Source organism: Labrus bergylta, chromosome 7 (assembly GCF_963930695.1).
Source record: "Labrus bergylta chromosome 7, fLabBer1.1, whole genome shotgun sequence".
In the NCBI taxonomy this organism is placed as follows: Eukaryota; Metazoa; Chordata; class Actinopteri; order Labriformes; family Labridae; genus Labrus; species Labrus bergylta.
Genome location: NC_089201.1, coordinates 17015796 through 17031704, shown reverse-complemented (window position 1 = coordinate 17031704; position 15909 = coordinate 17015796). Strand labels below are relative to the sequence as shown.

At 40.8% G+C, this 15909-nt stretch overlaps 1 protein-coding gene across 1 annotated transcript in view; it reads left to right on the top strand.

Moving 5' to 3' along the window:
• Window positions 1–15909, top strand: part of LOC110001861 (copine-8-like) — an 83684-nt gene that overhangs the window by 27092 nt on the left and 40683 nt on the right. The window contains exons 4-6 of the mRNA XM_065956905.1: window positions 684–787; window positions 9906–9945; window positions 15583–15659. Of these exons, the coding sequence (XP_065812977.1) occupies window positions 684–787; window positions 9906–9945; window positions 15583–15659 (221 nt within the window). The remainder of the gene's footprint in view (window positions 1–683; window positions 788–9905; window positions 9946–15582; window positions 15660–15909) is intronic.

Below are 15909 nucleotides of genomic sequence, written 5' to 3'. Positions count from 1 at the left end.
ATGTGTTGTTTTAGATTTATCACAATGAAGACTCATGTTGTTTGGTTTACTTGTTTATGCTGAGCATCTTACCAGCCACATGCAGAAAAATATATAAATATTTAATGACACTGTTGTATTGTTCATTGGGCATTCAGTAAAAACTGATAGTGTATGCCAAGAAAACTAAAGGTCTCAGGGTGTTGCAGATTTATTTGCAATGCCAAAAAACATGGACAAGCAGTCATAAGTTAAGATTGAAAATGTAACTGTTAACTTTTGAGTCAACATGTCACCACTGGCTTATTGTTTTTTGAAACATATGAAACATGAATCTGCGAAACATGGTGTGACCCAAGCAATGGCTGTCTTAACTATGACTTGGATGTTAATGTGAGCCTGCCGACGTGTTTCTTTGTACACGTCTATTTCAAATTAATTGTATTCTCTGCTCATTGACCTTACATGTATTGACATACTTTTTGTTAATTCATACAGAACGCCTACACTTTGATTCTTTGAACAGTCGCCCTCTGATTTCAGTGTAGAGCGTCAGATTTAAATCATGCACGCACTCAAACGTGTCAACAAAATAAAATTTTCAACCATCACAAAGCTGTACTACATTATAGAGGGATTTGCTTTTTATTCTGGGTTGTGTTCAATGAGTATTTCATATTTTACAATTTTCATTTCTCTTCTAGTTTGGCAGAACAGAAGTCATCGACAACACCCTCAACCCTGACTTTGTCCGCAAATTCATCCTGGACTATTTCTTCGAGGAGAGGCAGAATCTACGCTTTGACCTGTGAGTTAACAATTGACTTATGCATGGTGGCGCTGGTGCTTGGTGTGTGTGTGTGTGTGTGTGTGTGTGTGTGTGTGTGTGTGTGTGTGTGTGTGTGTGTGTGTGTGTGTGTGTGTGTGTGTGTATGTGTTCTTGTATTTTTGTGTGTTGTAAAGGAGTGGGGGAGAGTGCTGCTCTGTGTGGAGCAAAGTTAAGCTAAGACTGAAATATTCATGGTCTGTGCAGGGGGAGATGTAAGTCTTCTCCCTTTTAAATAAAAGACAAGTCTTCATGCCACTTTTACGCCATCATTTCCATTTGAATTCATCCCATTCATACAATGCTTTGAGAAAAAAGTGGGCCAGGTGCAAACGGTGAATCATTTGCTCGGCATTTTGTGGTGATTACGATCAATTTGCAGTCCTTTCACCTCATCCAGTCCAAATACACATTTGTCCTCAGTTGCATGTGAATGGCATTATCATATTTTAAAAATTTGAATCGTGTTTTGGGACGTGATTCAATGCAGACAAAAAGCCCTCGTAGAAGTAACAAATGACCTCCTTGAAACAACAGATGCAGGAGATTGCTCGTTCTTAATCCTTTCTGCACAAAGTGCGGCTTTTGACACACTTGATCATACAATTTTAATTGACTGCCTTGAGCACTGGGTGGGTATCTCTGGGTCAGCTCAGAGTTCCCTCAGACCTCACTGCTCAGAACGAACCTGCTCTGTTAAAACAGGAGATTCTTAAACTACCAGAGCAGATAACAAGCACCTCTGGGGTTCCTCAGAGCTCACTTTTTGGCCCCATTATGTTCTTGGCTCTTTTGCATGTTAGTGTGTCATACAATTTATAAACTTCATTTGCAATGTGTGTTTTCATTCCCAGTTGTCTTAATTTGCAGTGTTTGGTACAAAATAAACCCATCGTGCTTAAAAGTGCATATGGAGTAAGAGCTGAATGTTTCCTTTATAATACTCAAAATGTTCAACTAACTCTGAAAACAGAATCATTGAGATTAAACATTTTTGTGCCAAATTTAGTCTAACAAGAATCCTCTTCTGCCTGACTCCACTCACATGGTTTAGGCAGTCGGCAGATGGACAACACCTTCTGGAAAGCACAGGGGAAACTAACAAACAGGCCAACACATAAATAGTATAAGAACATCTTAAGCTTTTCTCTGTCCAGATCATCATGTTTTCTCCTTGTGTGAGCGGCCAATTAAACAGGCAGTTGTTGCCAAACTTAGTCGCAGAAAAGTAAAACCATTTGAACAGTTGATGGCAACGCTGTCTACCATTACATTTTCTCCGCCTGCTTCACTTAACGTTACAGCTTGCGGTCCTTCACCCAAACTAAATCTGGCTTGCAGTCTAACTTCTTTCTCTATCCATGTGAATACAACCTTACTTTCAGCCAGGCTGTGGCATGTTTACTTTAGCTCAAACTAATGCTGGCTTTCCCATATGCACTCCTGAAAATTTCTTGAAGATTTATTTGTCCCACAGTATAAACAAAAGAGCTGAAACAAAGACACTGCATGGAGTTGATTCCTTAAGTGCACAATGATTGCATCAGTCGCTCAATGGTCACGCGATGTTAACGTTAAAAACCCCCTCCTGCTCGCCTGTAATGAATTTTCCTGCTTTTTACCTGCTGCATTCACACATCATCAACTCTGACTTCATATGGAAGCTGAACGAGGGGTCTTGCAGGGAAAAATCTGGGTTAAGGCTGGGTGAAAATGATTTGCCTTTTGCATTCATGCAGCTCATCCTGAAAATGGTTTTGTGCATGTGTGAAAATAATGTAAGATGAAGAAGTGAAGTGATTCTGGTAATTTTTTTGTTTTAGTAATTCAGTCTAAAGGTGAGGGTATTTATGTAAAGCACTTGCTTAATACTTTTTTGACATGAAGACACAGAAGTGGTGAGAAAATATTGCTAATCCAGCTGGTTGCTAAATGGCTTAACATGTGGGCGTGTAATGACAATTTACTGACTGCATGAGGTTGACATGCTGTCAGTAAATTGTCATGGATGGTTCATGGGCTGCAGCTGTGTTTAGAGGGACAGATTTCCCATTACATTTGAAGTATAACAGAAATGTGTTTTGTTTTTTTTGTACCTAGAATTGAATATTTAAATTGTCTACATCAGCTACACCTGTATTTTGAGTCACGGCTGTGTTAAAGTTTAAAAAGTCACATGTCCTCGTGTAGCCCCAAAAGTCGAGCTGTCCCGAGTAATTATGATAATCTTGATTTTCTCTATTGTGTTCCAGACTCGCACGCATTTACTGTATTTTCTCATGATGGCTCATGAAATATGGAACAGCTCTTTTGTTTGTTTACTTGTTGGTCTGTCAGCAGTGGCTGCATGCTGCTCACAAGCTGTGGGAGGTTACAGTGAAGGTCACGGCAAGACGTTAGCTTGCTGTAGGTAGAATGTGTGTGTTTGTGTTGGGAAGCAGTCCATTTTATTTAAGTCGAAGAGCAGGTTGTATTTGTTTATTTTTCTGTGTAGAGTTTGATTGAGGGAATTCTATATCTGTATAAAGAGAGATTTTATTAGTATGTGTGTGCATGTGAGTTTGTATGTGTTGGGGGATTTGATTTTTAAAGGTGTGTGTATGCGTAGGTGTTCTTTCATTTTTGTTTACGTGAGCATGCCTGCTCAGCTTCTTGTGTGCTTGCAAGATAAGTATGATCTATTTGTGTGCCACTTTGTGAGAGTGTGTATGTCAATTCGTGTTTTTATTGATTGTGTGTGTTTTTCTAACCATGACCTGTTATGTGCATGTGTCATTTTCGTATGTTTGAGGAATTATTTTTGCAGACTTTGCAAGAGAATCCTGCAAGATTTTAAACATTAAGCAGCAGTGGAGAGGGAGTGGAGAAGAATAGATTTTGTGTGTGTGTGTGTGTGTGTGTGTGTGTGTGTGTGTTTTTATATGTGTGCTGCATGGTCAACTCCCTGCAGGAGGGCACGTTGTGAGTGGGAGAGCATCAGGACCCACTTCTGTCCTCTGGGCTGACGGCCCTACGCTACGATAACTCACAGCGAGGACATGGCTCGCCTTAGCCCACACACACATATACACATGCCTACCCTGAGAACAAGAAATTTCCTAAACCACACACACACTTGCTCACACACACACACACACACACACACACACACACACACACACACACACACACACACACACACACACACACACACACACACACACACACACACACGCACATTAACACTGAGGCTGTCTTCAGCACCACACACACACACATTTCTCACATTCCTCATTACAGTACCAGTGGTTACTCCTGCTCTCCTCAGCCTCTGTCCTGAGGTCTGGAAGTCTTTTTTTTTTTTTTTTTACTGCAGCTTCCTCAGCCCATCATTACCTCCACCTCCCTCACTTCCACTTAGAGCTTCACATCCCTTCAGGTTATCCACAGACAGCGCCAGACTCCCTGCAAACCGCCAGTGTAGCTGCTGCTGAAGCATCCCACGCTCTCTTTACCCTAAAACCCCTAAGCCTCGACACTCTTTACTTCCTCTGGTGCTTTCTGTGCCTGGAAATCCTGTTAACCCTCATCTCACTGATGGCCATGTTTAGACCTCCACTTAAAAAAACATTCTTTGGTGGTGTTGAATCTTTAGATGTTAACTGGAGCCAGTAAAGGTCCCCTGGGTGGGTGGGTGTATGGGTGTCTAATCAAGGGTGACAAATTGGATTAGACCTCAATATCAAGTGAAATGACCTGCCGAAAGGAAGAGAAGAACAATATGGCTGTATTAACTTATAATGTCTTATAACTTAGGTTTCATGGAATAAGTTTAGCAAAAATGTGTTCACTACTTAAACATTAGTTTATCAGAACCATTAATACATTCATTTATCTAATTTGGGAAGCAAATTGATGCAGCTATTCCAACAAAAAAATATATTGTTTACATTTCCAATGAATGCAGCATAGTATCAGAATATTTTGCATAGCAATATCATACACAAAGTATTGATCTGGATTCACAGATGTATCGGTTGCACATCAATATCAGACCATCGACAAATAACACAGCAAGTTCTGATGTCATAAGCCAAAGTGAATCTGTTGTGGTTCATCAATTTAAACTGGGCAAGCTAAGATACCTATAAGTGCTGATTCAGAGAAGAGGTTTGTTATTGGGCAGAGGATGTCACCTTGTTGGACAAACTGTCAAACGGTCAAACATGGAAGAAAAAGTCAGCAATGGACGTCTCTGATAAAGATCTGTGACTTGCATTTTGTGAGACATGCTGAATGATATTTCAAGAGGAGGGACTGCTAACAACAGTTGAATACATCCAATCACAGCTCATTTGAGAAACAGACGCGAAGAATTACGACCAGGTAATTTAAAAAAAATTGTTATGTCAAACTGCAGTATTGGTCTCGGTATCAGCTCTATCTTTTCACAATAAGTGCATCCCTTCCTCTTATTAAAGCCTTTAAGGTGAATGCTAATGTTTGTGAAATGAGCTGTCCTTAGGAGTAGTGAGTGAAAACAAAGATTGGGAAATCGTTTAACATCATATTAACGTTGCCACATTAATCAGCCTATCAGAAACTGATTTCAATCTCAAAAGCAACATATGAAGTGAGGTCTTGAGCTGTCATATCGTCAGGTCTCTGGTGATTCCCAACAGTGGTGTACTGGAGCTAGTCCTTAACAGTGTGGCTACAGAGGAAGGGAGACTGTTTTTACGGTTGTACATCAGTGCACTTGTTGTAACAAAAACATTTTTGTGAAGCATTTCCTGCAGCATCGTCACGAGAATCACAAGATCACGAGAGCCACATCTCTATAAACATTTCCATCGTCTCCCATTAATCTGGTTATTTGACTGCTGTTTGAAAAAGCACAATGTTCCAGATATTCTGTCACAACGAGCAGAACAGTACAGAATATATGCTAATAACATTTCTTTAGCATCTTGTGTCAGTGAGGTTTTAAGGCTTTTATGAAGGTTTGGTGAAGCTGTTAGGAAACGGAGCTCCAGTGTCAGTGTGCTGTCGTCTGTTGTTTGCTGTCTCTCCGGCCTCGTTTGTTTGTGTGCCATCATTAGTCATCGTCGCTCAGTTCAAATGGAGCTCTGAGCGGCCAACCCCCATTCCCACACCCCTCCCCTTCTTCCCACACCCCCCCCGCCCCCAATCACAAGACAAGACAGCACAGGACCAAAAAGAAATCCTGTTTGGCCCAGTGCCATGCGCGGTGATCTCATCCTCATAAACACACACACACACATTCACACACACACACACACACACACACACACACACACACACACGTTCAGTCACACAAGATAATTTGCACTCACAAGGAACATTGGGACATGCCCTCATGCGCACTCTCATAGGTGTGTGTGAATGAAAATGTGCAACCAAATCTTAGCGTATACATCAGAACGTTACGTTGTTTTTCTTCATTCCTGTCTCTCGCTCTCTCGGTCTCAGATGATTAAATATGGTTAAATAAATCATTCATGAACATTTGGGAGTGACAGAAGCATGTGAGGAATAGAACATGAGGCTCACCTGTGCATTTTGCAGATGGCATGTTGCATAACAGCAGCGTGTTTTCATGCTCTTATGGAATTACTTATTAGTAGCAACAGCAGTGTATCGAAGGCTCTCCTCTCCTGTAGTGACACATAGTGACTCTCCTAGGTTTGTCAGCAGGCGTCTTATCGTACGTGGCATGCTGTTTGTAGAAAGGAAACGCTCAGGCTCTCCCTGTTACACACTCTGCTGCACGCTGCTGCACACACGATGCACACGCATGTACATATTGACCCACACCTGACACAGCTAGGAAGCTGACAGGTTATGAAGAAGTAAACAGAGCTGGATGATTTCCTCTCTGCAGATGTGATGAGTGGTTTATATGGTTTGCATGGTGAAGCTGTTACTGATGAATTTGGATGACGGCTCCTATAGGGTTGGGAATCGCAGGGTAATGCACCATACGATATGATGTGCAGTGCGCTATGATGGTATCATGTATTGCGAGACAATTATATAATGATAGCCTCTATGACGGTTATGTGTAAAGTTATTGTGTTTATTCACTGCGATTTGGTGTCAGTCTCACCTCTTATCGTGCTTCATCCTTTAACTTTTAGACATTATCTTCTTCATTTTCTTTTATCCTGCTGTCGAACTTTTCTTTTCCTTGGCCATTTTACTTCTGTTACGTTCCCCTCATTCTCGTCAGTATGGCGCCTCTGTGAGGAGTCATGGAGTAGTGACGTAGTGAGTCAAACTGGCAGGGAAATCTGTTCCGAGTACTTTTTAAAATCAAACTATCTATATTTGGCAGGAGTCAGGATGAGGATATATTGCCGTATCCAATTTTGCGGCCTGTCCAGGCGTCCGAGCCACACAGGGGGAAGCACTCAGTTAAGTGAACACCAAGACAAATTATATTCCCCTAAAAACAGAGCTGATGATTTCACGTATCAGGTCTGTTAGGAATTACATGTGCATATGTAATCTAGGGATGGGAACCTTTAGTTGTCTCACGATTCGATTCAATTTCGATTTCGATTCTTGGGGTCACAATTGGATTCGAAATCTATTTTCAATTCAAAAAGATTCTGGATTCAAAGTCCATTTTTGAATGAGTAATTACTTCAGGATCTCCTCCAGTCATCTGTGAGACTGGCTGAATGTCAGTTAAAGAGTTAAAGAGCTACCCTTAGCACTTAGCAGGGAGGGACTGAATGTTATGAATCTATTGAAAATCTCAGAACATAAGAATCTCAATTTTTACATTAATCCATTTTTTTTCCCTCCCTTAATGTGATCACAGTTGACATTTAACTGTGGGAAACAAATAATACATCCAGGTTGCTCACTTTAGCCAACTATCTTTATTGTCTTCTCTCAGTTATTGTCTTCTACTTTCTGTAGTATTAAGACGTTTAACACAAGCTTTATTTATTGTAGAAGGTAGGCTTAGGTAGTTGGGGAAAAAAAATATACAAAATTGACTCCACCATTATTTTTCCAACAGCAAACAAAACAACAACTGTTTTTTTGTTTTAAGATGCTAAACTTAGTGCTGGCCTCTTCATGCAACCAGAAATAATGAGGGTTTTTTCTCATCAGTTTTATACATGAAAAGTTGCTGTGAGAGCGCCGATGGAGGGATCAGTGTTTCAAGTGATGAGATGCATCATTCCTCTCAGCTTAGGCGAAGGCATGCAAGCAATCAAACACTATGTCACTCTGCTTTGGCCCAATGCAACTTACATGCTAGAGCGGAGAAGTGAGACGCATTACTCTGTAAAGTTTCATCCAAAGTGGCATCCGAGATATCTGCCAACTGTCCCGTCAGAATCAGAATCAGAATCGACTTAATTGGCCAAGTGTGTTGACACGTACGAGGGATTTCTATCCACTTGTCATCGGCTCTCCGTAAACACACGCACAGGGCTGAAAGAAATATGTACAGATTCAGATTTACATTAATATGTCATTATAAGACATCATGGAAAAAACAAAGATAGTAACGTAAACACATAGGTATTATGTAAGTAGAAAATAGGTAAGCAACAGCTTACATACACATCACAACATCTTTATTATATACAAATAAAAACTATATATGCAGGGTGGTTTTCTAGTTACACTGTGCTGCTAATCCTGCTTAATGGCAGTGCATAGAAAACTGTATAGACATGCTGAAACATTTCTAATCTGAGGTACTGGAGCTGGGTTAAAAAACAGCTGATTGATTCAGGGTATGATTTTGGACACTCTTTCTCAAACTTTGTTTAGCTTCCCCCATGGCTTACACAAATAACAGATCACTGGACCTTTAAAGACATGATAAAGACAAGAAATCTTTCGTGTGGTTAGCTTGTTCATGAGAATTCTGTTCATTGATGGAGAAAATAGTTAAAAATGTCGCACCTCCATATAGACCGCTATAGGTAGTGGCGATTCTAGAGCTTGTTGGGGGCCCTAGGCAAAAATCCATCGGGGGGGGGGGGCCCTCCAACCAACATTCATCAGGGCAACGAGAATGAGTGCTGTGAGATGGGGCCCCCTTAGGGAGGTTTCCTACCGTCATTGCTATAGGAAAGCCTAAGACTGAGAATGTACTTAAAGACAGGTGACACACTTTTCCAAGAACCCTGGATCCTGATGCAAGCAGCAGTAAGGGTGTTGTTAGCCAAGTTACGAGCACGACCACCAACGCCGACAACACTCACTGTCAAGACTGATCCTGGTTTTTGTGTTGACGTATTGATGTAAGAGTGCATTATGCCTGAAAATAAACAGGCAGAGCGCGTGTGTGGTAAAGGAGTTTAGAGTCAGACTTTTCTTAATTTCAGCTAGTTATGACGTAGTTAAGACCAAGACATTTAGGCATCGAGACCGAGTCAAGGCCAAGACATAGTGAAAAATCAGCATCTTGTGTGCAGTGCGCGTGTCACTCACTTAGACCCTAACCGTCAGTGTGGGTACATTTGACCTATTGGATTGAGATCTGAATTATGGCTGTGCTTTTACACCCTTTTGTTGCAGTCAGGTGAAGCTCAAGCTAGCTGTCAGCTATCCTCAGACTAATTGATGCCAATATAGTGCAGACCAGAAAAGTGCTTTTTGGAATATTTTGGACTAAAGATGGACTAAAGATGGGTACTGAGTACATCATAGCTAGACACAGACACTGTCTGTAGGAGCGAAGATGCTGTCTTTAATATCTTTTGAAGTATTACAATTCATGTAGTTCTTGCAATGCTGAATAATGCAATCATCACACATTCCTTTTTTTCATATGGTGCAGGAGGTGAAGTGTCACTGTCATACTCTTGTGCATGAAATGGGATTAATTCATCTTTTCAGTGCTTCAATCACCACAAGCCTACTCTAACCCTGAATAGCTTCTTTGCCGTGATTAGAGGAGAAGTGCCTGGCATTAATGATATGTAATGAGGGAGAGAAGCCTTTGTCACATGGCCTGCTAATTTGCTCCGCGGCAGCCTTTGACTCTCAGACCTGCAGCTCAAGCCTTTCAGCCTTTTGGACGGCCCCCGCTCTGATGCGTCATCTCTCCTTCTTTTCTCTGCAGGTACGATTTGGACTGCAAGAGCGACAACCTCTCGAAACACGTGAGTGTCTCCTTCACCTCAGCTATACAACAATCAGTCATGCATTCAGGGAAATGTTATACAGCCAAATGTTTATCCTTCCAGTACAATAGCAGCCTGATTTGAATCAGAATGTCAAAGGTAAGTGTCACAACAGCGACAAAGCAATCGTGTTGGCATTTAAACTCTTCTAAAGAAAGGAATAAGGGTTTTTGTGACCCATACTAAAGGTATTCAGAGGGTTTTTACACCACATTGTCTCTCTCTGAGCTGCAAGCTTTTTGTGTGGTTTTTTACGAGGCAATTCTTTAGAATATACACGGGCTAATTCCAGACAAGTCGTATATAATCATGCTTCTGCAGAGTCCATATTATCCCCGGTGGTCATAAAGTAAAAGATGGAACAATTACCTTGTGTTTTTTATGCTTTGTGCAGTGAAAGAACTAAAGTTTTTAACAATAACTCCTACTCCTGAGGGTTTTACTAATACTTGAAAACATCATTATTGTCCCATAAGGCTCTGATGCATTGTAAATGATTTTTTGCCAGAGTATATAGAAGAGGTTTTAGTTACTATTTGAGGTATTTTCAACCTCATGAAACCTTTTGGCTGATCAATGAGCCATAATGCTAACTCTGTGCAGAATAACACAGCATACATATCCTAGGAGCTCCTGAGCTCTCATATCTCGTAGGTTCCTCAGGTTCATTGGTGGACGGCCTTGCCTGAACGCCCCCATCCCGCTGTTTGTACCTATCCTTCTTCCTGCATCTTATCCCATCGCCCCCATTCCATTTTTCATGTCTGGCGCAATTTCGGTAGATGGCTGTTCATTATGAGTCTCGTTTTGCCCAAGATTTCTGCATCTTTAAAGGATGTTTTTCTTGCCACTGTAACTTTGCTTAAAGAGGACATATTATACCCCTTTTCTACCCTTTCAAACAGTCCCCTGTGGTATAAATTAAACATCTGTTCTGTGCTTTGGTCAAAATATAACATGAATCAAGCACCAGAGGAGCCTGTATGAACCAGCTCTCTCAGAACGCTCCGTTTTGGTGTGTGTGTCTCTTTAAATGCAACGAGTCACCCCTGAGTTTCCCCGGTAGACATCACTCCTCTGTAGCAAGATTTAAAATGTCAGACCTGCACAAAAGTTATGTTCTAGGCTAGGGGTGGAGTCCATGGGTGGAGATACCAGGGGAGGGAAGGGTATTTTTTTTTTACCAGAATCCCACTGTGACATCATAAGGAGAGCAAATTTGAAACAGAGCATTTTTCTCTGTGTTGTAAGACTTATGCAGACCACAAACAAAGGACTGGATGGGTTTATTTCACATTGTGTGGGTCAGTAGACACTCAGGTTACCCAAATATATCAGTATTTCCCCTACCATTATTACCGGGGCGGCCCGCTGTAAACCTAGGGGAAACACTGTATATGTTCAAAAACACTGTAAAAGTGGATTTTTCATAATATGTCCCCTTTAATGTTGCTAAGTACTACGCTAATGGAAAGATTGATTGATTGATATTGCATACATGAAACGTATTATAAGCATATGTTGAACATCAGGCCTAGTGAGCTAGGATCCAGCATATGAACAGCATTCACCTCTTTTTTCAGTTGCAGGTTTTTTCTTCAGATTGCAATGTTCTGCATGCTGTTTTAGTCTTTTCTCTACCTCCATGTTGATTTAGAAACCTGTACCATCAGATTTCCCCTCACCAGAGCCTCCTCCTTCACTTTCAGTTTCGAACAGAAGCTCCAGCAGCACCCTGCTCCAGTTCTGTCTATAACACCCCCGGCCCCCGTTCTTATTACTCTGCTTTATACTCATTGCCAACTGCAGGCGGAGATCTTTTCCTCAGCCCCATCCCCTCTGTGCCCCCGGGCTTCTACTCAGAGCGCTGAGCAATGTGAGCGTAGCGACTCACTCTCAGCATGAAGGCTGAGGACGCTTGGATGCGTCCTGTCGTTGCCGTGGATGTGTGGGATTAGAGATCTGGCACGCAGTGATGGCTCCATTGTCCAGGCACGGTCCATTCCCTGTCTCACAGCTTTAAATAACGGGAAAATTGGAAGGATAAAGAAAATGCTCACGAGTACAGTATGTCTCTTGGCAGCTTCACTGGCAGAGTTTGAGGTTGCTTCCTACCTCCCACTACAGCAGATGTTTTTTTTTCTCGCCATATGGTTTGCATACCTTAAGTCGATATGACTGCAGGAGATGTGCAAAGACAGTGCATAGAGTAAATATAATTACTGTCTCTCATTTTCAACGAAATAGAGATGATAAGTATGTTGCTTTTTCAGTCTGACTTCTAATGGCTTTGTGCACAATTCTTTATTTTACTATCCGTTTATTTTTGTGGGCGAGTACACCAAAACGCTTCCTTCGTATAAACAGTCATCTCATTTCAAAGCTTATATTCATTATTTTAAACTTGATCAACACAGGGAATCCAGGCGGGGGAATAGCTTGGTTGTTTGCACACAGTAATTAACTTTACTGGCTGTGTTCCCTCATGACTATTTGAAAGCAGTCAGGATTCCACTGCAAACTTTCATTCCCCTTATTAAATTTACAATCGCTTCGAAGAGTATAATTATTTCCTCTCTCAGAACTTTCCTTTTTTTACCTCTGACATCTTTCATAATTTATCTTCTTTCTCGAAGCGGATAATCTAATAGTCAAAGTTTAGAGGGGTAAAAAATAATCCAAAAGCTTGATATGTACTCACTGTAATACAGTATAGTCACAGAAACCGGTTTGATTTTTGGGGTGAAGAGGTTTTTACTTTACACAGAGTTATTAATGTCAGGTCTTTGTGGATAATATAACAGAGTGAGGTCTTTAACTCGCTCTTTTGTAATGTGTCTTGAGATAACATTTGTTATGAATTGGCCCTAAACAAATAACAATTGACTAATTCATTCATTAACAATTTACAATTGTCTAAAATGAGCATGTCTCGACTTTAATAGTCATTTTCCCGATTGGATGGAAATGACAGTCTAGACCGCTACAGCAACATCTAAGAAAGTTATTGAGTGTTAACTTTTGGTCACGCTCGCAGATGAGTGCTTGATATATGAATTATTTTAAATCCGTCTACTATCTTAAGGTAATTCTTCTTTTAGTTCTTTGTAGCTGTGGTTCATATGTTTAAGACATCTCATAGCAACAGAGCTATATTTGGATCGGAGCATACAAGTGTATGATGTGAGCTGAAAAGGAAATGTAATTTGCTGAGGTTGAAGAAATGTACATGTCTGACATTTACGTTGCCAAGGTAATTCTTCTTTCTAATCTTTTAGAAGTGTACCCAAATAGAAAGGAATTTGTAGGCTGTACCTGCTAACAGAATATAAGCAACACTGTTAACATGTCAGCCGTTTTGTTCTGAAACTTTGTTTCACGATTTCATCATTGAATATTGACAGCAGAAACACCCCCACCTAACATTAACCACTTCCTGTTTGATACATTTGGTGTAATCCAAAAAATAAAATGCAAGAAGTTAGATTACGTTTTGGATTATATTCACATTACCTAAAGGTTTATTTATATTTTTTTGTCGTTTAATAGCATTGTAGTGATATTTTAATAATTTGACCAGAACAACATCAGACATCTTGTTTATCGTCCTCACGGGAGTTTAAAAATGTTGTTATTTTGAAGCAGTGCATACAAAAGATGGAAGGAAAATTGGGAATTTGTTGTCCATATTCCATTTTATCAGGTACTTTGACCTTTCCTACAAAGAAACTGAAGATGTAAAGGCAGAGTGAACCCCCCCCCCCCCCCCCCCCCCCCAAATGTGTGAACCACAGGATACTCCCAGATCATCTTTGAGCACAACTTAGGCTTCGACATTGATTGCAATCAGCAATTCACATTTTCTGAAGTAAATGTCTAATTATGTCTGAGTGCTGATTTATAATATTTATTCAGTTATTTTCTCCATTTCGTGTCAAATTTTTTGTGATTAGTGTAATACCCCTTTAACTTGCTGCAACTCTTAGACACATCTACATGAACAGAAGTGTGTTCTCTTTACTAATGGTCTTGTGATGAGAAGGACTTGAAGCACATTGGACTTGTGGAATTCAGCTGTGATCTTTTTTATTTGGAGTTACCCTCCTAACCTTTTTTTTTTTCTTTTCTCTCTCTGCCACCACTGAGCCTGTTAATCTGAGGCGCCTCAGCCTCTGGCCTTAGATATCTGAGCGCAGCGGGCGCTGGGCTGGGGTTTGCTAGCTAGCAGCACACTTCTTATGGAAGGGCCCGAGCTTTTTGTCATCTCTTTTTGTTTCAAGACCTCGGCTGGGGGAGAAATGTTCAGCACCGGCAAAGATCTTTGGAGCAGCTTTCTGCCCGCCGGACTCGACACGGCTCATCTGTCAAGCACACAAACGCATACGCACACACATACACACACATATATATACATGGATGCTTCTTCATGCACACATGCATACACAAAGTGGTAGGAGAGGCCTCAGTATTGGTGCATGAAGCGTCTTTCTTTGCATGTTGTAAACAGATTTTTTTTACACCCCTCCCCTCTATCTCTCTGCTTTGCTCTTCTTGCTGGCCAAAGGCTCCTCCTGCTCAAACTCTCTTGTCCTCTCTTGTGGTCACCCTACAGTGATCAACAAGGACGCGGGATCCTCTGCACACTGAGCTTATGAGTCATTGTGCAGATCATACTCTACTCATTGTAAAAGAGTTTTGAGTAGTCAGAAGCCTAGACAACAAGCTAAAGTCCATTTACCATTTAATTTCTTGTTTTTTTATTACTAAAATGCATCTTAAATCCTTCACACAGTCTAAATTACACAACAAACATTGACGACGTATTTGTGCATTTCAGTCTAGTCTAGTCTCTTCTATTGTTCCAATAGATGAAAAGCTGAGAGGGGAAGGGGTGCAGCTCTTTTTCCAGGATTATTCTAAATCCTTTCATGGATAGATGTGATACCAGTTTCAACATCTGTTCCACATTTTTTTTTTTTCTCAAGCAAGCCAGCAAGAGCAGGTTGTCCAGATAAGATCATACTCTCTCAACCCCAGCCAGCATAATGGCTACAGACTGATTCCAAACATCTGGAGAGGTGGACTTCTGTCGATTGGCCATTAACCCCAGATTATGATAACCCAATAATATTATTTACAGACTTTTTAATTGAATTTGTTCAGGTCACATGCTGGTTGACGTTTGGCAATAACAGCTGGAGAATCTTGATGTGATGCCTGTTGTAAATTTGCTTCAATTCTCACAAACTGGATTATACTGAAAATAATTAGCACTTGAACTGTCTGTGCCTCTTATGGCTGGCGTCAGTAAAGCTTGTTTGCATATCATGCGACTAATATGTTCTGGTATCATCAAATGCTAACATGCTATTTAGATTGCAGCAAAATCAGAAGAGCATTTTAGACCTTGTGGGTGCCGTCAGAATTTCACATTTCCTTCTATTTTCGATCTTTGAGTCTTCATATTGGACAACTTAGTTGATGCAGTTTTTGCCTTACACGGTGTAAAAATTGGCCAAGTGGACAAATATTAAAGGACCTTTTTCGCTATGAAACCTCTAATATTGTCTGTATTTGCGTTTAATGTGTTTATTTGTGTGTTCTTCACACATGCAGGACTTCCTGGGCCAGGCTTTCGGCACGCTAGGTGAGATCGTTGGATCTCTGGGGAGTCGCCTGGAAAAACCTTTGATGTGAGTACTCGCTGTGCGCACACAGACGGCAACAAAACAAACAAACACACTCACAGCTATTTTAATTAGACACTCATAATTAAAAACCATTGGGTTTGTATGGTATTGCTCTAAGCAGAGAGCCGCGATCATTAGGTGGCACTAAAGCTGTTTGGGCTTGTGTGCTGATTTCAGGTTGGGATCCATTCAGTCGGGTGAATTGAAAATCTGCATGTTATTTTAAGATCACTTACAACTGTTCATCTTTGAA